The following is a 21,877-nucleotide window of genomic DNA, read 5'->3' on the forward strand; positions in this document are numbered from 1 at the left end:
TTTTAATCACCATGCTATACTACTTTATCAAGCATGAACTCTGTCAGGCCTCTGAGCCCAAGCCAAGCCATCGCATCCCCTGTGACTTGCACGTATACATCCAGATGGCCTGAAGTAACTGAAGATCCACAAAAGAAGTAAAAATAGCCTTAACTGATGACATTCCACCATTGTGATTTGTTTCTGCCCCACCCTAACTGATCAATGTACTTTGTAATCTCCCCCACCCTTAAGAAGGTACTTTGTAATCTCCCCCACCCTTAAGAAGGTTCTTTGTAATTCTCCCCACCCTTGAGAATGTACTTTGTGAGATCCACCCCTGCCCGCAAAACATCGCTCTTAACTTCACTGCCTATCCCAAAACTTGTAAGAACTAATGAGAATCCACCACCCTTTGCTGACTCTCTTTTAGGACTCAGCCTGCCTGCACCCAGGTGAAATAAACAGCCATGTTGCTCACACAAAGCCTGTTTAGTGGTCTCTTCACACAGATGCGCATGAAAAACTCCCCTAGGTTAAATTCCTTTTTTGTATTGTGTTTATGGGTTTGCTTCTCCTCCCTCTTTCCTTCCCTCCATACTGGCATTCCTCCAGCACATGTTGAGAAACTACATGCACTCTGTTGGGTGATGGATACTAAAATAAATGATACATGCTCTCTGCCTTTCAGTGACCTTCTTTTAGGAGGAAAATGCTAATGTGTCATACACAACATCCTGTTATCAAAGCAGAAGGGCTATAAATGAGATGAGATCAGTGACATAATAGCTAACCCACGAGACTTCCAGAGAGGAATAGGTGAGTAATGAGTCAGGCAAGGCTTCCTGTAGGAGATGGCCTTTGGGCTGGGCCTTGAAGATAAGTAAAACTTAGAAATGGGAAAGTAAAGGGACTCCAGGCAGAGAAAAGAGCTTGGACAAAAGCACAGAGGGAGGAAAGTTCGGGGGCATACCACAAACAAGGCATAATTCCATTTAACTGTGTTGAAATGTAGGGTAAGTGAAAGGGAGGGTTGTGAAGTAAGTGAAAGATGTGGGGTCATCTCATGGAAAAATTTGAACTCACACAGGAGTGTGTTTATGCCTGGGCCAATAGCTCCTGTTGTGACACAAATGCCTCACAATGAGGGGGTGGCTTTTACAACTTTGCAAAGCCAGATGATAAAGGGGCTGTGTCATTATTACTTATCCTCAGGCTGGAGGTGACTTAGAGGGGCTGGGGCTCCCATCACAGAAAGAGGCCTAATACACAGGGACAAGGTCCTGTGGCCTTTCTTGTGGCTGAGAGTTGGTTTAGGCCCTTGGGGCCTTATGTAGTGCCCTATACAGACTCGTCCCAAAGAACCTGCTGGCCCTGTGCTGGGGTCTGGGGATGTGGAGATGAATAAATGTATCCCAGGTGGACACATAACATAGGAAGCGCCCCACCTAGCACCACTTGGCCTAATAGTATTCACCTGTGCCTCCACATTTGCACAACTTTGCTTCCTCTACTGGTCTTTTTTCCCTACTCTTTTCTGTTTGCTTTTGTATTCTATCAATGCCATTTTTACCTATGCCAGTGCAACTTACCTCAATGCAGCCTCCAAATATACCTGTACCTCGGCCTCTCATTCCCATCCAGATTGGATTCACCTTGGGCTACCTATAGGTTCTTGGTCCTGGCTACATGCCTCCAAACCCCAGGCCCCACGGCACCTTGCACCCTCCCTCAGCTGCAGCTCCTGTGCCGTGACTTCTAGCCCTCTTGGAAATGGGTTGCATTATTTCGAAAGTATTTTTTCAGCTCTTACATCCTATCTTCCTCTCTGACTATGTTGGGTGTCCCTTGTGTACAAAAAAGGCTACTGTAAACTGTCTTGAGTTTGCTTCGTTGTTAACTGGATGAAGAAAACAATAAACCCTATTTCTCTAATGATTTATAGCTTTAAAAAACATTATCTGGGCCAAGCACAGTGGATCACACCTGTAAAAGTAATCCCAGCGATTCCAGAGGCCGAGGTGGGTGGATTACTTGAACTCAGGAGTTCGAGACCAGCCTGGGCAACATAGCCTCTACAACAAAACAAAATAAAAGTCCAAAACAAAATAAAACAAAACATTATCTGAAAAAGCATTATCTGAAAACTATTTCAGGTATCTGCAAACACTCCTGAGAAATGAGCAAAGTGAAACCCTTGGGAACTCAACTCAGAGAATCTAGGATTTCTCAGCAGGATGGCCTCTGTGTGTGTGCACTGCTGCACCATCTGTTTTTTCATTCTGCTTCACTACAAGCTCAAAAGGTTGGAGACCTTGTCACTTTGCTTTTTACCCAAACCACAGCATTTTAAATAAACAAAACCAGCCATTCTTACACACTTGTCCCAATTCCTTTGGGATCTAGATCTCAGATTCAAAAGTCTCCCCTTTTCCCATTCCCATAATGCGATTTGGCACAGAACATTTGGATGCTGTTTTCCAATAGCAGGAGCCTCCAGCTGTTTGTCCCTGAACTGCCATAATTGGCCTCAGGGTTCTGCACAAGTGGCAAACTAGAGAATACGTTTTTGCCCCACGGCCTGGAGGTGGCACAAACATTGCTTCTGCAATTTCAATCCAAACCTGTTTTTTCCCCAAACCAGGACTAACACCCAAAGCCAGGCAGGCTTTTAAGTAACTAGCCGTTAGTGCATTAAATAACACAAAACATGGTACTTTTTAAAACATTTATATTTATATATATAAAAAAATTAAATATATATAATATATAGTGTGTTTGAGACTAAAAATATAGTACATAATATTTTAAAAAAAAGGAAAAAAAAAGTAGAATAGGAAAAGGTGTGAGGGACACACAGATACACATTGCTAAAAACCTACAATGGTTTGTCCTAACAAAAATAATATCTTTTTTTCTCTTCTCTTAATTATCATCATGGATCCATTTATTTTTGGGGTCTGGGTGGAGAAAATTCAACTGGAGCTAGAAATGGAGGTTGCAATGCCAAGAATGGCTGGGTAGAAAATGTGACCACAGGGAGCCCTGGGCCTCTTCTGGTGAAATTGGACTTCTCAAAATTTTCTGGGTCACTGTTGCTAACAAGATTGTGTGGAGTTTTACTGTATTGGGATTTTGGCTGCTCTTTCCCTAGAGTTAGGGTATTCTCAGGGGGGACAGCATCTGAAGAGCTCCAAAAGCAAACAGAAGAGCTCAGGGCCCATCGATACTCGACAAGGCCAGTGGTTGGGGCCAGCAAAAAACCAGGGTAGGGACAGCAGACTGGCAGGAATGAGTGACAGTTCTATGCAAATGGAGTTATTATTATTATTGTTATTATTATTAAGGGCAGGTTTGTACCAGAACTGCCCAGTATGGCCTGTGACTTCTGCGCAGCAATTATTTCTCCAGGGACAGGGCCTGGAGCTCCCTCACAGTGATGCAAAAAAATGGGATTCCCCACTAACCCCCCCACACACCCCCTTCCTACCAAACCACACATCTCTCAGTCCTCTCCAGCAGCCCAGAGGTGAACGTCAGGACCACGCTGACAAAGATGAGCCAATGCCTTTCACAAAAAGCCTGGCCTTGAGGAGAGGAGGAGAAATACCATAGGGGGATAGGAGGAAGCCAAGAGAAGGGAATGGGATATTTAAATGCTAATTTTATAGCGTCTTCACAAAAATAAATGCCTTTCAATTACATCCCTTGGCCTGTGCACTTCAGTGTTCATTATGGCCTCGCCAGGGTCAGGAGCTTCACTAATCCTTTTGGGCGATTCTCAACATGCACAGTGGCCTGTAGAGGCACCAAGCAGTGGCCTGGCTCAGGTCAGACAGCACTAGCTTGGGGAAGCCAGGATTTCTGAGGCCAGGGTGCTTGGGGAGGAACTGGAGTTCAGCAGTGGGGACAGAACCTTCCACACAGCAAAGAACAAGGCAGTTCGCTCCAAACGGGGTCTTGGCTTTAATGTGGTTTTCTTCAAACCCAAATGGCTGAACATTGCTATGAACATAGGTCATGTATATTGAGACACTGATTCCGTTTTATGGAGCCCTGTGGCTCCTGACAGGTTAACGAGAGGGCACGAAACTCCAGTGTGACGTGCTCCATTTTGAAAGCAGATAAAGCTCCCCTCATCAGAGTGAAGAGGAAAGTAGCCTGCTGGAATAAGGGGAGAGCGTACCGCTTGAAGACAGGGTGCTCAAACAGATGTTTTTATTCCAAGCAAGACAGTGATAAGAGCACAGCACTGCTCCCATCCCTGGCCCCTTTCCTTTCTCACTTACTAGGCTTTTTGCTTCATGCAAACTCTGTGGCTGGACTTTGAGGGATCCAGAATTTAGGATATAGGGCGGGTCCTTCACGAGGGAAGTGACCGTGGCTCAGCCAAAATCACAAGATCCTCCTCAAGATCCAGAATGTATTCCAAAGCTGTTGTACCCCTTTCCCTCCACCAGCTCCCCTTGCAAGCTGCTCCTTCTCAGGCAGGGGCAGCTGTGCTTACTCCCCGACCTCTGGCTCCAGGCACCTTGGACTGCAGGCTTCACCTGTTTGGTGAGAAGAACAAGCTGTCCCTGGGCCAGAGGAATGTTCCTAAGGATCAGGGTGGAGGAAGGCTCCTCCCATTTTCCCCTACAGAAGGAGTGCCTGAAACCTAGGCACATAACAATATCCCTATGTGCATACTATGTCCTGCCCTGGCAAAAGACACCTTTGCAAACCCATCAGAAATGAGTGGGGAGCAGCACAGATGACCCGATAGCCAAAGGATAGCCCCACATCAATTTTACTCTGGGGTTTAGGGTGTATTTTGTGTTGCTGTTTGGGATAAAGGGGTCCCTGGTGGAAACTGATTCACTTCTGACAAGATAATGAAGCCCATGGTGAAAGCTTCTTTGAACAGGAGAGAACGCCCCCAGCCAGCTCTCCAGCCCTCACCATGCTTGCTACTGTTCCCAGCTCCTTGCCAGCAATGGGCAGTCCCATCCCTACCCCCAACCCTATGGGTATAACAAAACCAGAATAGTTTTAGGTTTATGCAACCCTCCCCCTTCATTTTACAGGCCAGACAAATTGGGGGCAATGAACAGAAAGTTAGGCCGAGATCTAACCTTCACAGCTTCAGGACTGGGTCCTGGGTCTCCTGACCTTTAGTCCCTTGCTCTTTCCACTAAAACAAGCCACCAAAGGTGATCAGGATCACCAACTACTGAGGCATCACCATGTTGCAGGACTCCAGGATTCGACAGCAAAGCCCTGTGATCAAGGACGCCTTCCACTCCCCAGAAAAGCTATTCCACTGGGCCCATCAGGTAGGTTCCAATTCAGATTCTGATGCATCAACATGTAAGTTACAGAGGGCAGAGACTACCTTGGTTGCTGATGCTTCCCTGTGCCTTCCAGGGTGCTTGTTTGACACCCAAGAGGCTCCAGTTAACTTGTTAAGGAGTAGAGGACAGTGAAGTAGCTCTGTGTCAGGCTTCTGGAAACTAGGCTTCCTTTCTCAACAATTCTCCCTGCACCATCAGCTCAATTACCTAGTAACCTTAGGCCCTCTCTCCATCGTTTCAGTAGAATGAAACTAATACTTAAGCTAAAAGGGGATAAATAAAAGAATCTAGCCAAACCCAAAACAAAAATGAATTCTTTTTGGAATATGCATGTTTAAAAAGCCACCATCTTTAGACTTCAAGTCTTTGGATTCCCCATGGTTTCTGGTTTTTGTGAAAATAATAGAAATTTGCATGAATTTGTCTGTACAAGAACCTGAATTTCTTGACAGACCTTCCCACTGAGCTCTCATAAAAGGACTCTATAGAAAGGTATCAGCTTCCAGGGATGGAATACAGCTGGAAGCCTGTAAATGCCCCAGATAGGGCCCACTCCACAGGAGTTTTCCCTGCTGAAATGAAGGAGGATGCAGAGACTTCCTGCAAAGTTAAAATTAGAGCTACTTGCTTCCTGGGTATTATCTGGTCCTTCCTAGCAAGGGGCTGGCCAGGAATATCGCCCCCCAGACCCATCTGTAAGGGTGGTAATGGCCTGTGGCTGATAAGCATGTAACTCATTAAAGCGAACATGAATTATGAATGGTGACCACGGAGAAAGGGCGAGGAACATTTTGGGAACTGCACCAGAGGCCCTGTCTCCCACTGGGCTGGACACGCAGCTGGGGAGGCCGGAAACAGCCAACTCCAGACACTGCTTCTTAGGAAGGCGAGGCTGGGGCAGGGGTACAGGTTCTCCTTGGAGCGCCTGTTCTCTTTGGTCAGAAGGTGGTGGCTGAGAAGCGGTCACATGGAAGGTGTGTGTTGGATGTGCGTGCACATGGAGGAGGAGAAATGGCCCGTGGAATGCCTGCGGTGCCCTTCCGCACCACCTTCTCCCGGTCAGCACAAGTTCTCTGTCATGGCCATTTCCAGCCCCTTACCTCTCCAGGTCCCCTCACCCATCTCTCTCGTAACACTGTAACACTTAACAGTGTGTCCGAGGCTCACAAGTACCCACTCCCCGCACAACCGCCCACATAGGGTCGGTCATCCAAAGCTTAACACTCAAGGCACTGAAAGTGGAAGAAGGAATCTGATTGGTCCAAGAAAAAAAAAAAGACACTTAAAAACCAAAACCTGTCTCCCATACCCCCTGGAAGGTGGCCTCCAACCAACTGATGGGACATAGGAGAGTAGAGACTGAGAGCCAGGCCCCGTCCGTAACCCTATCGGAGCCCACTGTGTGACAGGTCTGGCAACCTGAATGTTTAAAAATGGATTCAAAGTGCTTGGAGACTGAAAGAGTAATGGAGGGTGTTAGGAACCCCATGGAGAAGAATAGGTACTACCTTTCCTTTCCACTGGGACTTGTATTTGGGTGGGGGAATCCCTACAGCTTTTCTTTGTATTTGGGTGGGGGAATCCCTACAGCTTTTCTTTGTATTTGGGTGGGGGAATCCCTACAGCTTTTCTTCCCAAATGAGGTTTTCATTGTTTTTTGTTTTCTTTGAAAAAGAGCCTACAGCACCCCCACCCCTACCTCACCACTCCCCAAACCAGCTCAAGAGTTAAAGCCAGGAAGTGGGGCAGATTGGGGAGAGGAGGCTTGTGTGGCTCCCTCTAGTGTTGGTTTACTGCTGTGCAGCACACAGCAGTATCTGGGTCAATCAGGACATGGTCCTAGCCTTTCTTTCTCCACCAGGACCCTGACTTATCTGGCTGGCCCAGCATGGAGGAGAAGGAAAGCGGGCCGTGCTGCCGGGGGGATTCCTGGATCCCTCTGCATGCTGACAGACAGCTGTCCACAGTGGGTAGCCAAGGTGACTGGCATTTTGATCCCAGCTGAATGAAGACTGGATTTGAATGCAGTGCCAGGGCTGTTCTGTAGACAAGAGCGAACATAAATCCAAGCTCCCTTCTGCAGTACCCTGAGGAAGGAGAGAGGCACCCAGGGCACGAATGCAGACAACAGAGGGACTGGCCAGGCTATCCTGTTTTCCACCTGTCTGTGCCACAGCCACCCACTCCCATACTTCATGTCCCTAGGCCAAAGCCTGCCCATCCCTGGGTACCCCCATTTCCACTTATGGGAGATCAGAGGGGTGGGATAGAAAGGGAATGCTAAAAAGTGCCCCCTCTGCTTTCCCTAACCTTCACTTTCCCTGTCCCCATTCTAGGGTCAGGCAAGAGTGCAGGTCAGAAGAGACACATCCTCCCGAAGAAGAGGGAAGGGCAGGCCCAGGAGGCTGGGGCATGCACAGAGCACCATCCTCAGGACGGGGTGTTTCTGGGAGACCTGCTCCCCACCCGCCATGGTGGGAGGAAGAAGGCTGGTCCGAGAAGGGAGCAATGAGCAATGCCCCTGAATATCAGGGAACAGCTGTGAAAGCCTTCTCCTCTGCCCCGCAGAGATGCCCCAGCCAGGCTCTGGCCCCTACACGTGAGTCTGCATGCGCTGCTGGAATCGCTGGCCGTAGTCCGAGTGCTGGGAGGTGTAGGAGAATCGAGTGGCTGTGGCGTACTTGCCAATGGGGTCATACGCCTCATATGGGGTCCGCTCCAGGCCAGAGGGTGGGGCCTGGGGGTAGCCCAGTCGGTAGGTGGGGTACCCAGCTGCCCCAGGGAAGGGATGGGAGTTGAACTTCTCATAGTTCTCGTAGGACAGCTGGCTGGTTGTGTCAGTGCCAGCTGGGGCAGCAGGGCCAGGGGGTGTGGGCTCAGGGCCATAGTCCGAGGCAGGGGCCCGGCTATAGGTGTTGAGCTGGGCATAGCCGCTGGAGTGGGAGAGACGGGATGAGGGGCGGCCGTCGAAGCGGGCAGGGCCAGGGGCACGGTAGTCAGCATAGAGCACTGCCCTGGAAGACGGGCGGTCTTCATGGGCACGCACGTTGTAATAGCCATTGGTGGGGTCCTGGGGGCAATGAGAGAAGAGGATGGAGGCAGTGTTCCCTCTTGGGTGGGGAATCAAGTCTCACCATGGCTTTCTGGGCCTCTTCCTCCAGCTCTCCCTATGTCCCCATCTAGCATTCCACCTCCTCTGCTCCTTCAAAAACCCTCCCAACCACTCCTCCCCAAGTCTGTCCTCACCTCACCTCCCCGCCACAGGACCTCAGAAACCCACTGGCCCACCAGCCCTCATGCCCTGGCCCCTTCCCCCTTTCCCACCTTCATCTCATACTCCTCCCGGGTGTCGATGGTGTCGCAGCGCAGGTCCTGCTTCAGATCCACATCATCCTTAAACGACTGTGGAGCAGCAGGAGTGGGACGTCAGCAGACGGAAGCCCTGCTCTTTTCGCCCCTCACCAACCCCTTCCCATGCTCAGAGGCCACCTGCTCACGGGAGGGGTCTGAGGTCAAGGGCAGACTTGAGTTCTGGTCCTCTCAGCAGAGGCTCTGGGATGTGGTGGGAAGAGGCCAGAGACCTTGGTTCGAGCACTAGTTTGGTTGCTAACATGTAATGTGACCTTGTATATGTCACTGCCCCTCTCCAGGGCTGTTTCTTCATCTCAGCAATGAGGCAGATGGACCAGAAAGCCTCTGGGGGCTTCCAACTTTCACACACTGTGGGGCAAAGGAAGTCTTTGGACAATCCCAGCTGCCTATCCTCTGCTGGAGGAAACTAGCCTGGGGCGTGTGTGAGAGAATGTGTGTGAGTGTGGGAGAGTGTGTGTGGCAGGACCAGGGAAGGCCGACTGAGGAAGGAGAGAATGACCGCGGTTATTAGAGATCTGGGATGGAGCTGGTCCTCAGAGGGTGGAGAAGGCAGGAGGCCAGCGAGGAGCAGGACCCTCACCGAGTAGATGGCCTTCATGACCCGGGTTGCTGTGGAGACGCTGGCGGTGTCATCCTCCCGGTCAGAATGCATCGTAAGTGGCTCTCGGTTCACTGTCTCCACCTTGATATCCAGCTTCCTCAGGGTCACGTCTTTGCGACCTGGGACGGGAGAGGCAGCCTGGAACAAGTGCTTCCTGCTGGCCTCTGCAGCGGCTGCTTCTGGCTCCCTCTGGGCTGGAGCTCAACGGCCAACCTCCCATCCACCCCAAGCACTGCCTGTCATGGCTCCGGAAGAGCCAGGGGAAGGCTGTGGGCTGCACAGGGCCCATACTCACTGCCTTTGCGGCGCCGGTAGAGGAAGAATACCAAGGCGATGAAGAAGAAGATGAGCAGGATGCTCGCGCCGATGGTGGCCCCAGCTATGATGCCCACAGGTAACACCTCTTTCGATGGGGAAGGAAAGGTGGAGGGGTGAGGCTGGAGTTATACTGGGAGCTAAGCTCAGTGCTGGCTAAAGGCTAGGCCACAGCCACAGAGGCAACCTTGGCTTGTGTACAGGGCTAAGTTTTGACTGAGCCTGGGGACAGTGTTAGGTTTAAGTCAAGGTTGGATTAGAGAGGAAGGTCTGCATTGTGGTTGGATTTTGGTCTGTGCTCCAGCTCCATCAGAATGGAGATCATGGTCATGTCTCATCCCTGCAGCTGGGGCAGGAGGTTGCCCCTGGTCTTGGTTGTCTGTCGATCCCTGTCCTTCAGCCCACCTGACTATGATGCTTGGCCCCTCGCTCTTGTTTGAGGTCAGCTGTCTCCAAACTCTCCAATCTGCCACCCGTGTTCCAACATCTTTCACCACTGTGCCATCCATAATACCACTGTGACTGCCGAATGTTCACCTATCTACTCAGGGCTCCAACAGTTTTCCTTGGTTTCCTCTGCTTCCCAGAGCTGAGGAAGAGCTCAGGAATCCTGCTTCCAGTTTTCTCTGTCTTCCTAGCAGCCCTAGTTGAATCTAGATCCTGCTTATAGCTCTTCCCCTCTGAGATCTTTCCCTGTGGAGCCCCACGTTACTGTATCTACTCCATTCTTCCCCACCCCCAACCCCCTTGCTGGCATCCTTAGTTAAGACTGAAGTGATAGGCCGGGCATGGTGGCTCATGCCTGTAATCCCAGCACTTTGGGAGGCCGAGGTGGGTGAATCATGAGGTCAGGAGATCGAGACCATCTTGGCTAACACGGTGAAAACCCGTCTCCACTAAAAATACAAAAAATTAGCCGGGCGTAGTGGCGGGTGCCTGTAGTCCCAGCTACTCGGGAGGTTGAGGTAGGAGACTTGTTTGAACCCGGAAGGCACAGGTTGCAGTGAGCCAAGATCGCACCACTGCACTCCAGCCTGGGCGACAGAGGGAGACTCCATCTCAAAAAAAAAAAAAAAAAAAAAAAAAAGACTGAAGTGATGGGATGCTGTCATTTTCCATGTGGTTCTCCATCTCCTATGTCAAATGGTTAGTTCTCAAAAAATAAAACAACAACAAAAAAATGCTATCTTTTCCTCCTTGGACTTGGTAGCTTCCAAAAAAGTCAAAGGAATACCTCTTTTATCATGTGAGAAGTACCTTAAAGGAGAGAACACTTTTCTGCTATCAGAGTGACAATTCTTGAAGAGGTAGGGGAACCCAAACTTACTGAACACCTATTGTATGCCAGGCATTTTGTAAATATTCTCTAATTTAATCCTCACGTCCACCCAATGAGATGGGCGTGTTATTCCCTTTTGCAGTTCATATGATTCTTCTCCATCCGAATTAATTTACTACCACTCTGTAAGTCCCTCCTCCACTACACTGAAAGTTTCTTGAGGTCAGGGACTGTGTCTTGTTCACAGCTCTTTCTGCAGCCCCTGGGGCAGAGTCTAGCACATAGCAAATGCTCAATACACTTTAACGAAGTAAGGGAATTTCCCCAGTTGAGCATGGAGGCCAGGTTCTGGAGGGGAGGCCCAAGAGAGTTCTTTCCCTCTGATGCACAGACTCTTACAATAGGCAGGAATCAGAGGGGAGTAGCCCCAAACCCCTTCACTCCTGACCTCTCAGCCAGGACATCCCTCTGTGTGTCCCCTCCCTCAGAGCAGAGCCCAAGGGAAGGGGAGCAGCTGAGCCCTGCCCCTGGAGAAAAGAAGGAGCAGAATCCTCAGGCTGCTGTGCACCCCAGCTGGCAGGCAGCACTACCAGTCACCTCGCTCTTCCAGCTGGATGATGGCTGTGCCCGGCCCGAAGCTGTTCCAGGCGGTGCAGTTGTAGTGAGTCTGAAAGTCGGCCTCCATGACATTGTTGATGGTGAGCGTGGATAGCACCCCACTGCCTGAGTTGGTCCTCTCCACTGTATAGCGTTCCAGGGTCCCCACCTCCAAGAAGTTCTCCTTCCAGGCCCATGCCTGCGGTGGAGAGGGAAGGAAGAAGGTAAGAAAGGGGCAGGGGGCAGAAGCCCATGCCCATGTGTCCCCTGATCCACCCTCAAGGCACCCTCACCCCTATGTGCCATGTGTGCCCCACAAGCCCAGCCTAACACCTCCCTGTAACAAACCTAAGTCACACCTGCTACCTCACACCCTCGGCACTGACACTCCACTCAAGGAGAAGCAGTGGCTCCCAAGCAGGGCTGACATCAGATTTACCTAGGGAGATTCTTTCAAATGTAGATATTTGGGACTTATGTCCTAAATAGGAATCTCCAGGGAGGAGGAGAATCTCTATTTTCATAATGATCCCATGTGATGTGGATGCAGCTGATCCATTGAACCGACACTGGGAATCCCAGATGTTGTAGAAAAAGTTCTGCATTTGTCCTCAAGAACGCTGGGCTCGTCTCCCCATCAAGCCCCTGTGTGGCCTCCCTGTCCCTTTCTAGGCCTTATTTTCTTCATCTATACAATGACAGAACCAGGCTAGGGCTAGACAATGCTCAAGATTTCTTCCAGCTCTGATAGTCTGTGATTCTAACTAAGCGTAACTCAATCTTTAGGCGTACCTTTAACCAACCCACACGACCTGCCTGGCTGGCTCTGAGACTGATCCACAGACTTATAATAGGCAGAACCCACAATGGGGTATTCCTGGACCCCTCCATCCCTGACTTCTCAGCCGGGCCATTCCCCTGCGTGGCCCCTTCCTCAGAGTGGAGCCTAAGGGAGGGGGAGCAGCCGAGAACTGGCTCCTTTCCAGGGATCAATCCTCCTAGATCTGCAAGGAAAGCCCCCCGGGAGGCCAGCCGCCTGCTACCCGGGCGGCCGTGGTAATGAAGTGTCCCTGGGCAGCCCTGGAGTTAGCCAAATGGTTATTAAATGTGATGAGGGGTTTGACAGTTAATAGTCACGGAAGGAATTAATGGCTCATGGTGTGGGGGAGAGGAGAAAGGAGGGAGGAGAGTGGCAAGGCAAGGGGCTGGTAGGAGGAAGGCAGGAGGAGGGAGAGAAGAGTGGGCCAGGCAGGTAGGAGAACTGATGGGAAGGGAGAGAGATGGCAGGAACCAGAGGAGGAGACAGGGAAGGGGAGGGAGCAAAGAAAAGAGCAGGAGGTCAACGACAGGCAGATGAGGGAGAAAAGAGGGGAAGTGTTAGCCCAGGGGAGAGAGTGGGGAACTAACATTAATTGAGTGCTGGCCTAGGCATCTCACACCTGTTGCTGCCATGACTTCTCACAGCAACCCTATTAGGTAGGAGTTACTGGCCCTGTTTTATAGATGAATAAACTGAGGTTCAAAACATTAAGTGATCTGCTCAGGGACACATAACAAGTAAGGGAGGAGGTGGGATTTGAGCAGGTAAAGGGACAGAGGGACAGAAAGCAGAAGATTCGAGGATGGAAACGGGACAGGGAAGTTGAAGGAGCAAAACCAGCAGAAGTGAGAGGAGGCTGGGCCTGGGCAAAGAAGCAGGGAGGGCTGGCTGTCCGCAGGCAGGTCCGCCACTCACTATGCGGTCTGGGGGTGGTGTGCTCCCAATGAAACACTCCACCTTGCCACCGTCACCCCTCACAGCATACTGCACTGCCTCACTGGAGATGATGGGGGGCCCTGCAAGCAAGAAGACACAAGTCAGAACCAGTTAAAAACTGCAGTACCAGCCCGCCCAGGCCCGGCTGCCTCTCAGGCCACTCACTCACCGTTCACATAGAGCGGCACCTCCCGCTCAGCCACTCCGATTCGAGGCACGATGGCCCGGCAGGTGTAGGTGCCAGCGTCTGCCTGAGTCACCGACTTCAGCAGCAGCTGGTTGCTGTTACTCAGGACCTGGGCAGAGAGAGCAGCCTCGGGTGGGGAGCCAGGAGGCCTGGGCCCCTAGGTCCATGAGGGCCCCACATCGGAGGCATTGGAAAGAAAGCAGGAAGGGCCACAAGTGAATTCCCAGAAGGGAAATGGGGTTCCCGAGTCCATTTTGGTCCATGCTCTGACTCTACACAGGTTGGCACGTAAACACACCATCTCTGCAAGTGTGGGCAGGGATGGGGTGGAGGCCAGAGAGGGCAGGTGAAGGCTGCAATCATTTTAGGAGGACGCAGCCTCTTCTGATGATCTGTTCTAGTGTTTTCATTGCCAAATGACATAGGACGTTTTACTCTGAAATTCCTCTTCCTGTAGTTCTGGCCCAAACGGTCTAATGGGGGTCTCTGCAGAGCTGTAGACTCCAGCCTTCTTTAGTGAATCACCTCAGCTTCCCCACCTCCCTGTGCAGCATTATTTACCAGACCTTTGCCACTACAGTAGGCCCACCCCAGGCCCTCTCCCTTCCTCCCACCCCACCCTGCTTCCCATGCACAGGTGAGTTTGTCCCCCCAGTGCTTCTGAACTGGGCTTTCCTGTGAGAAGATGTGGGGATAACCATAAGCACTTTCTCCTCCAAATCCCCAGACCCTAGAAATAGCCCAGGTTCAAAGATAATGCTGCAGCAACCCCATCTACTCCCATCTGTGGCCGCACCCCTTCCTCCCAGCATTCAGAACAGGCAGTAAGAGTCTTACCATATTTGAGTCCTTTTTGGTCCAGGTGAGAGTGAGGGGGGGATTCCCAACCCAGACACAGGTAAGGGTCACATCAGAGCCAATGTCTGTGGTTGTGGGTTTGGGGTCAACTACAATCCGGGGAGCAACTGTGAGGGAGAAAGAAGCCACTCGTTAGGGTCTCAAGCTCATGGGGTTAACTCCAATCAATCTTCCTCCTGCCCTGCTACCTCCCCATTCATGGAGCAGTCCCCGACTCTGTCCAAGGCCCTTTGGGGGCCCCTGCTCTCTGTCCCCGTCCCTGCCCTCCCAGCTACTCACAGTGGACATTTACTAAAGTGCTGACATTGGTGCTTCCCACTTTGTTGTGAACCTCACAAGACACAGGCTCCGTGAAAAAGGAATAATCCACATTTGTCTCATAGCGACTCTCGTGGGCGTCTTCAATCAAGAAACCCCCTTTGGCCCACCTAGGGGAGGAGGCAACACAGAGGTGGGATCAGGCCTCAGACCCTCTCAACTACATCCATGACACCTGGCCTCTCCAGTACAGCCTCCAACCCCGAACTCTTCCGTATCACTCCCCAGAGCGCTCCCAGCCTCTGACCCCCTCACCTGTAGCCCAAGATCTCGGGGTTGGCTGTGGCCTGGCAGGTAAAGACAACACGCTCACCCTCCTGCACCGTCTGTGGCTCAATGGACAGGGTCACTGTAGGAGGGTCTGCAAAGTAGAGCACAGGGAGTCAGGGTCTTTTCTGTCCCTTGAGTTTCTTTTTCCCTCCCTAACACGTACATTCAGACCTGACCACTCTGGCGGGGATCTCGGAATTTGAGGTTGCAGTGTATCGGCTCCAGTTAACACGCTGTCTTCCTCACCTTTTGCACATGGAGCCTCTAGGGGGCCTGCTAGGGTGACCACCAATGAAGGCACCAAAGGGACAAATAACTCAATGGACTAATGACCCACTGTGGCCACTAGGCGTCAGTGTGAGCTTGCTTGGCTCACTAAAAGGGATGGGGTGTGGGCATCCCCAGTTGCTGCCCACACCCCCATGGTTCCCTGGAGAGAGGCAATTTATTACACACCTACCAGGTAAGAATACTCCATGCTAGATGCTCTTCTGCTATATCTCATTTAATGCTCACAACCCCAGGAAGCAGGTCCAGGTCCACAATCCCTTATTTGAAACCCTTAGGACTAGATGCATTTCAGAATTTAGAATTTTTCACATTTAGAAAGGCAATGGTTGTGCATAGAGCGTTTACTGTGTAAGATCCCCAGCAGCATCTGGGCCACATCCCATAGTCACACATATGAATACATCTGCAGTGAAACTTAAGACTAAATTAAATAAAAGACTATGAAGAGCCTTGGTTCAGGCTGCACCATCGAACCACTTTTAGTTTGAATAAGGGACTGTAGGCCAGTATTTTATCTTTTGCAATATACAGTATACAGAACTGGAAACCGAGGCCCAGAGAGTGTAAACCATTGACTAATAACAGGCTGGTTTAGACCTGGGGACTGCCTGACTCCACAGCCAATGCTCTACCAGCCCTTAGTCCCCATGGTTCAATCCAGGGAATGAAAGATGTGAAGAAGGCAAGCGTTTGTCCTGGGGACCATAGGGGGACTCTTAGTTTGTGCTTCTCAAACTAAGAGTGTGCTTCTCAAACACACCCCTTCTTCCACCCCCCTGCTCCAGACTGCTCCCCCCAGCCCACTCACGGTGCACATCCAGCTCGATGGAAGTCTCCTTGCCACTAGGGATGGCTTCGTTCATGCTTCGGCAAGTGAAGACACGCCCTATGTCCAGGTCCGTGGGGTTAATAAGCAGTTGGCTCACAGTGGTCTCCCTCTTCCCATCCTTCAGCAATTCCTGGAACATGACAAGGGTGGGAGATATGGTCAAGCTAAAAGCCCCCTCCTCTGCTCTTAAGTTGACCTCACTCAGAGATGGGCTTGGGCTGGAGGGGTACTTTAACTTAAAGCTCAATCCCCTTCACTCCCACAACCTCTTCCCTTGTGTGTGTGTGTGTGTGTGTGTGTGTGTGTGTTTAATCAATAGACTACTAATTATCTTTTAATTAAAAGTTATATATTTTTAGGGTCTTGCTATGTTGCCCAGGCTGGCCTCCAAAGCTTGGACTCAAGCAATCCTCCTGCCTGAGCCTTCTGAGTAGCAGCGACTACAGGGGTGTGCCATCATGCCCACATCATAGACTATCTTTTGGAGCAGTTTTAAGTTTACAGAAAAATTGAGCAGAAAGTACAGGGAGTTTCCATATACCCTCCTCCCCGACCTTACACTTTCCCCCATTACTAACACCTTAACACCTTGCATTAGAGTGATAAGTCTGTTACAACTGATGGACCGAAACTAATATATTATTATTAAGGCCACAGTTTATATTAGAGTTCACTCTTTGTGAGTCCAGCGCAAATCCCTTCTCTTCTGGAAAGCCTTCTTCAGCCAGCCCAGCCCTCAGAACTCTCTCCCAGACTGAATTTATGCCCTTATAGTCAGTGTGTCCTGCTCACAGCTCTAGACACATCCAACCTTGCTTGTAGGCACCATGTGTGCGTGTTTCAGGGTTGGGTTTCTTCTGCTAAACTGTAAACTCCTTGAGGGCAGGGAAGGGACTCACAGGCTCGAAGTCTTACACTTGCTCAGTGACAGCCAGGGGTCCCTAAATATGGTCACAGGAACCCTTGATCTGTTTTCTATATTGCAAACTGCCTGAGGGAAGCCATATTATTAATCAAAGTAAGACCCCGTTGTTTGACCACCATGCATGCAGCTTTGCTGGACAGGCCCAGTTGAGGGCCAGTGCAGTAACACTGGCTCCCTTGTGCTGCTTTGAAGCTCCATTGTCTTTAATGAATATGAAAAATGGGGGTAGATGACAAATGGATATTAACAAACCAACTTGTTTGGTTGCCAAAATATCTAAAAACATGTAGCCCTGATGAAGAAAAATCACAGTTTTTGGTTGTGAAAAGGTTAAGTACCACTGAGGCTGAATTATCATTTGTCAAATGAGAAACTAAGGCCAGAAAAAAGTGAAGTGAATTATCCAAGGTCACACAGTGTGTTAAGGGCAGAACTGAAGCCAGAAGCCAGGTATTCCTGGGATTGCTTGCTGAGGAGCATGGGAACATCTCTGTCTCCACACTGAGAAGTGCTCCTGCAGCACCAGCAAAGGGCTTGAATACACATATGTTTACCCCAACTGGCAGGGTAACCCCAACCAGGAAATCTGGCTTTGAATTCCAGCTGTACTGTCCGCTTTGCTATGTAATCCTGGGCAAGTCACTTGATATCTTTCATGGCTTCCTCATCTATAAAATGTATACAAGGATCTCTGCTTCCCCAGCCTCTTTGTTGTGATGACTGGAATAATCTGACAACCAGATGCTGAAGGAAAGAGGTAGAAGTGATCAGTGGAGAGAAAGCACAGTCAGACCCAGGTACAAACGCCAGCTCTGTGCCAGCTGTGTGACCTTGGACAAGTCACTCAACCTCTCTGAGCGCAAGTTTCCTCCTTTGTGAGTTGGAAATAATGCCTCCTTTATGGGACTCCTATGAAGATTAAGAGAGACTGTCCATAAAGTGTTTAGCATGCACGGTGTCTGGCACACAGTAGGTGCTTAATCCATGGCAACTTATTATTACTATTAGTCTCTGTTCAGCTACTGAATGACACAGTAAACCTAGGAATTCATTTCTCTTCTCTGGGTTTCAATTTTCCCAACTGTAGAATGAGAGGGCTGAACCAGATGACCTCTAAGACCCCTCTCATGTCTGTGTGCTCCTGAGTCTGTGGTGAAACCCCTGTGGGAAAGGAGAGGTGAGCTGGGCTAGGCCCAGGAGGAGCTGGGGGAGCTGGCCGGAGCTCACCGTGCTGGCCACAGCACCCTCCTGCTGCGTCCCGTCCCGGAACCAGATGATGGTGGCAGCAGGCTTCGCATTGAAGGCCCGGCATGTGAGGTTGTGGGGGGTGCCTGCCTGCAGTAGAATCACCGGGCCTCCGTCAATCCTGGTGTCCTCTGGGGGGACTGTGGGAGAAAGCAGAGCAAAGTCAGTGCAGGGTGTGGCTAACACTTCCCTGATGACCAAAACTCCTGCCTCTGGAAGCATCCTTCCACCTGCATGTGCGCCTCTAGGTAGGCGGTACCACCCTACCCCCTAATCTACAACCACTGTCTTCATTGCTCTTGTGGTGGCTTCCTCTAGGTCCTCAGCTCACACATCTTTCCCAGTCCTTGTCTGCTTTTCTTTCCTGGCCTATAATATTTTCTGGTACTCCATGCCCCTACTGGTTTTTTGTTTGTTTGTTTGTTTGTTTGTTTGTTTGTTTGTTTTTGAGATGGAGTCTCACTCTGTCGCCCAGGCTGGAGTGCAGTGGTGCCATCTCAGCTCACTGCAACCTCCACCTCCTGGGTTCAAGTGATTCTCCTGCCCCAGCCTCCCAAATAGCTGGGATTATAGGCGCCCACCACTGCTCCCAGCTAATTTTTGTATTTTTAGTAGAGAGTAGGGGTTTCACCATGTTGGCCAGACTGGTCTCGAACTCCTGACCTCTCAGGTGATCCACCTGCCTCAGCCTCCCAAAGTGCTGGGATTACAGGCGTGAACCACTGTGCCTGGCTCCATACCCCTACAGTTGCTCAGAGCTGCACACTACAGATGGAAGCCTCAAACTTAAGAAAGGGCTGGGCTATCTCAGGCCCTGAGTACAGCTCATACCCTTGGGAGTCTGGCTCGGAAAGGTGGCTACCTCCATAGCACTTCTCCCATCCTTCCTCCTGTCTGCTCCTCTGCCCTAGAGCAGACAGATGGGCTGGCCTATTACAGTAACCTCCATGTCACACTGCTAGCAGGTTATTTTTCCCTTCAGCACAGCTAAGTATGTGCCACTCCCCTGCTCAAGCACCTTCAATGGCTACAACTGCCTAGGGCATAAGTTCCAAGCATTTCGGCCTCCTGTTCAGGGTCCTCAAGCCAAGACCTGCATTGCAGTGCTTTCCATATGGCATGCCCTTCTCCCACAGCTTCTATTGAAGTGCTTCCTATCCTGTTCAAATCCCACTTGATGCACAAGGGTTTCCATGCCGTAGCCCACCCCCACCATGGTGGCCCCCACCCGTCACTCAGAGCTCTTAGTGCCTTGGATTTTGTTTACTTATAACAGTTATTGAACCCTGCCCCAACCAAAACTGTGATCCCCTGGAAAAACAGCAACCCTGTCTCACTAATATTTATATGGTCACCAGTGCCTAGAATGTGACCAAGTAGGCTCTTGCTAAATGTTTAAAGAATTCAATTGACCGACGTCTGATGCTGCAAACAAGGGGGGCTCTCCCTCCTCTATCTCCATAGGCTTCTAAGACAAACCAGACTGTAAGTTCCCTGAGGGTAGCGGCTGCTTCTGATATACCATCAACACTTCAATGTCTAGCCCAGGGCTTGGGTGATCACAGGTGCTCAGGGATATTTGCTGAATTAATGAATGGATACTGATGAAATAAAGGCAGAAGGATTTTGATTATAATTTTTCTGGTCCCCCCAGTGTTCATCAACCATAAATGAGAAAGGAACTCCTGGGCTCAAGCAATCCTCCCACCTCAGCTTCCCAAGTATCAGAAACTACAGGTACACACCATCATGCTTGGCTAATTTCTATTTTTTGTAGTGACGAGGTTTCGCTATGTTGCCCAGGCTGGTCTGAAACTCCTGGGCTCAAGCAGTCCTCCTACCTCAGCTTCCCAAAGTGCTGGGATTACAAGCATGAGCCAGCGTGCCCCACCGACAGAAGATTTTGTTTGCTTCTTTCTGAGAAAGACAAGAAAGACCCAGAGGAGGGTTCAGAGGGAACACTCGAGAGGAGTGTGCAGAGGGAACACTCAAGAGGAGATCTTGGGAGACCCACGGTGCCCAGTGGTGGACAGGGCTGTTCTAGAATTTACACAATGAAGGTCTCTATGCTGGGGTTTCCAGTAGAAACTACTCGAAACCTGTCTTAGCATTCTGTTCAACTCATGTGTGTCTAGTGGTATAGTGGAAAAAGAATAAAACTTAGATTCAGACTGCCTGGTTTCAAATCCCGGCACCTTTGTTCACCTGCTGTGTGATCTCGGATGAGTTCCTAAAATCACTGAGTCTCAGTTTCTTCATCAGAGAAGAAACCAAGACATAACCATGCCTACTCACTAGAGCCTCATGAAGGTCAGATGAGATACTATACATAGACTATGATGTGCAGGGCATGTGTGAGGTATGGAATGTATTAGCCTTACTGCCTGGACGAGAGTAGCGTGGCTCCAACTCCTGCCTGGCTAATTATCCTCTGAATCCCTGGCTCTTCCTCCTTGTTCTGTGGTGTATCTGGTTCCAATGCCAGATGGGGACAGGTTTGAGGATGGGGATGGGGAGCAGCTTGAAAAGTACAGAAAGGTGGAGAGAAATGAATCAAGAGCTGCTGCTCAGGGCCTCCTGGTCTGCTCAGGCCCCTCTAAAGTCACATGTTGCTGCCACACCCAGGAGGAAGATCCTGGATGGGCAGAGCCCCGAGCAGACACCATGCCCAGGTGTGTGCCCGGGTGTGTGAAGCCCCTCCACTGGGAAGGCATCAGCTTCCTCTACCCTGGTAATGCTTCCTGCCCCTTTGTTCATGCAAAGACTACCCATCTGTCACCTCTGCCAGCAGTCTACCTTTCTCTGAATTTTCCAAACTCTCTGCCCATCCTCTGTGAGCTCATCCCTCATATATGAGCTCGTCCCTCATATATGGGACAAATGACAATAAAGCTGTTAAGGTGCCTGCTGAGCCAGCTGTTAAAGGGCATGTGTCCATGTGTGCATGTGTTTATAAGCAAGTTTTTATGGTTTGTGACTTAAATCTGTATATCAATATGCTTATGTGCCTCCCCAAACTCATGTGCCCCTGAGTCTGTGGTCAAAAAAGCCTCAGTCTCCTTGTTTATAAAACTTCAAAAATACAATGGACACCTACTCCCCTGAGTTGCTATTGTGGAGGCAAAACAAAATCAAGAAGGTGAAGCCAACTGTAAATGGTGGTGGGATCGACAATAACTTCTGCCACTCAGTGAACGTTCACCTTGTGTCAGCCAAAGTGCCTCCTGTATATGACTTCATTTAATCCCTACCACAAAGTATATTTCATTATTCCTTTCATGGTAAATATCATTAACCCCAATTTACAGATAAGGAACGGAGGCTCGAAGAGGATAAACAAATGTGCTCAGAGACAGGAGAGTTAGAGGGCAGAGCTGGGATGTGGACCAGGCTTGCCTGACCCAGAAGTCATGCTCATCACCATGGTTTTGGAGGTCTGTATATCTGTGTTATGTCTGCATCTGCGGGGCAGTGGGAGGCTTCTTTTCAAAGTCCTACCCTAAGGAAGAATGACAGAGGCCATTTTGTGAAGAAGGCCCCTGGCCTGGGGAGCTGGGGGGCCGCTGAGGGGGATGGCTGGGGAGGAGAGGAGTCTATAAGGCTGACGTCATGCAGGGAGGCTGATACCAGGCACTGGGCACAGCCCACTCCTCATTTCTGCCCTGCCTAGTCTCTGGGTCCCCCAGCTGCCATGAGCAAAGGCTGTGGGTAAGCAGGTACGC

At 50.3% G+C, this 21,877-nt stretch overlaps 1 protein-coding gene and 1 pseudogene across 3 annotated transcripts in view; both read right to left on the reverse strand.

The window, feature by feature from the left end:
- Positions 1-2,693: 2,693 nt before the first annotated feature.
- Positions 2,694-6,434, reverse strand: LOC134729492 (uncharacterized; annotated as a pseudogene).
- The window catches only part of KIRREL1 (kirre like nephrin family adhesion molecule 1), a 106,041-nt gene continuing 86,857 nt past the window's right edge, over positions 2,694-21,877 (reverse strand). For 2 of the 3 annotated variants that reach the window (XM_034938063.4, XM_063598974.1), the window contains exons 4-15: positions 18,138-18,295; positions 15,965-16,115; positions 14,851-14,956; positions 14,557-14,705; positions 14,257-14,384; positions 13,402-13,576; positions 13,212-13,312; positions 11,477-11,675; positions 9,581-9,688; positions 9,265-9,404; positions 8,637-8,714; positions 2,694-8,382 (exon numbers count right to left, since the gene is read on the reverse strand). In XM_034938063.4, coding sequence (XP_034793954.2) covers positions 7,906-8,382; positions 8,637-8,714; positions 9,265-9,404; positions 9,581-9,688; positions 11,477-11,675; positions 13,212-13,312; positions 13,402-13,576; positions 14,257-14,384; positions 14,557-14,705; positions 14,851-14,956; positions 15,965-16,115; positions 18,138-18,295 — 1,970 coding nt within the window. In that variant the 3' untranslated portion in view covers positions 2,694-7,905. The remainder of the gene's footprint in view (positions 8,383-8,636; positions 8,715-9,264; positions 9,405-9,580; positions 9,689-11,476; positions 11,676-13,211; positions 13,313-13,401; positions 13,577-14,256; positions 14,385-14,556; positions 14,706-14,850; positions 14,957-15,964; positions 16,116-18,137; positions 18,296-21,877) is intronic. The other variant, XM_034938065.4, reaches the window with a different exon arrangement.

Source organism: Pan paniscus, chromosome 1, assembly GCF_029289425.2.
Source record: "Pan paniscus chromosome 1, NHGRI_mPanPan1-v2.0_pri, whole genome shotgun sequence".
Taxonomy (NCBI): Eukaryota; Metazoa; Chordata; class Mammalia; order Primates; family Hominidae; genus Pan; species Pan paniscus.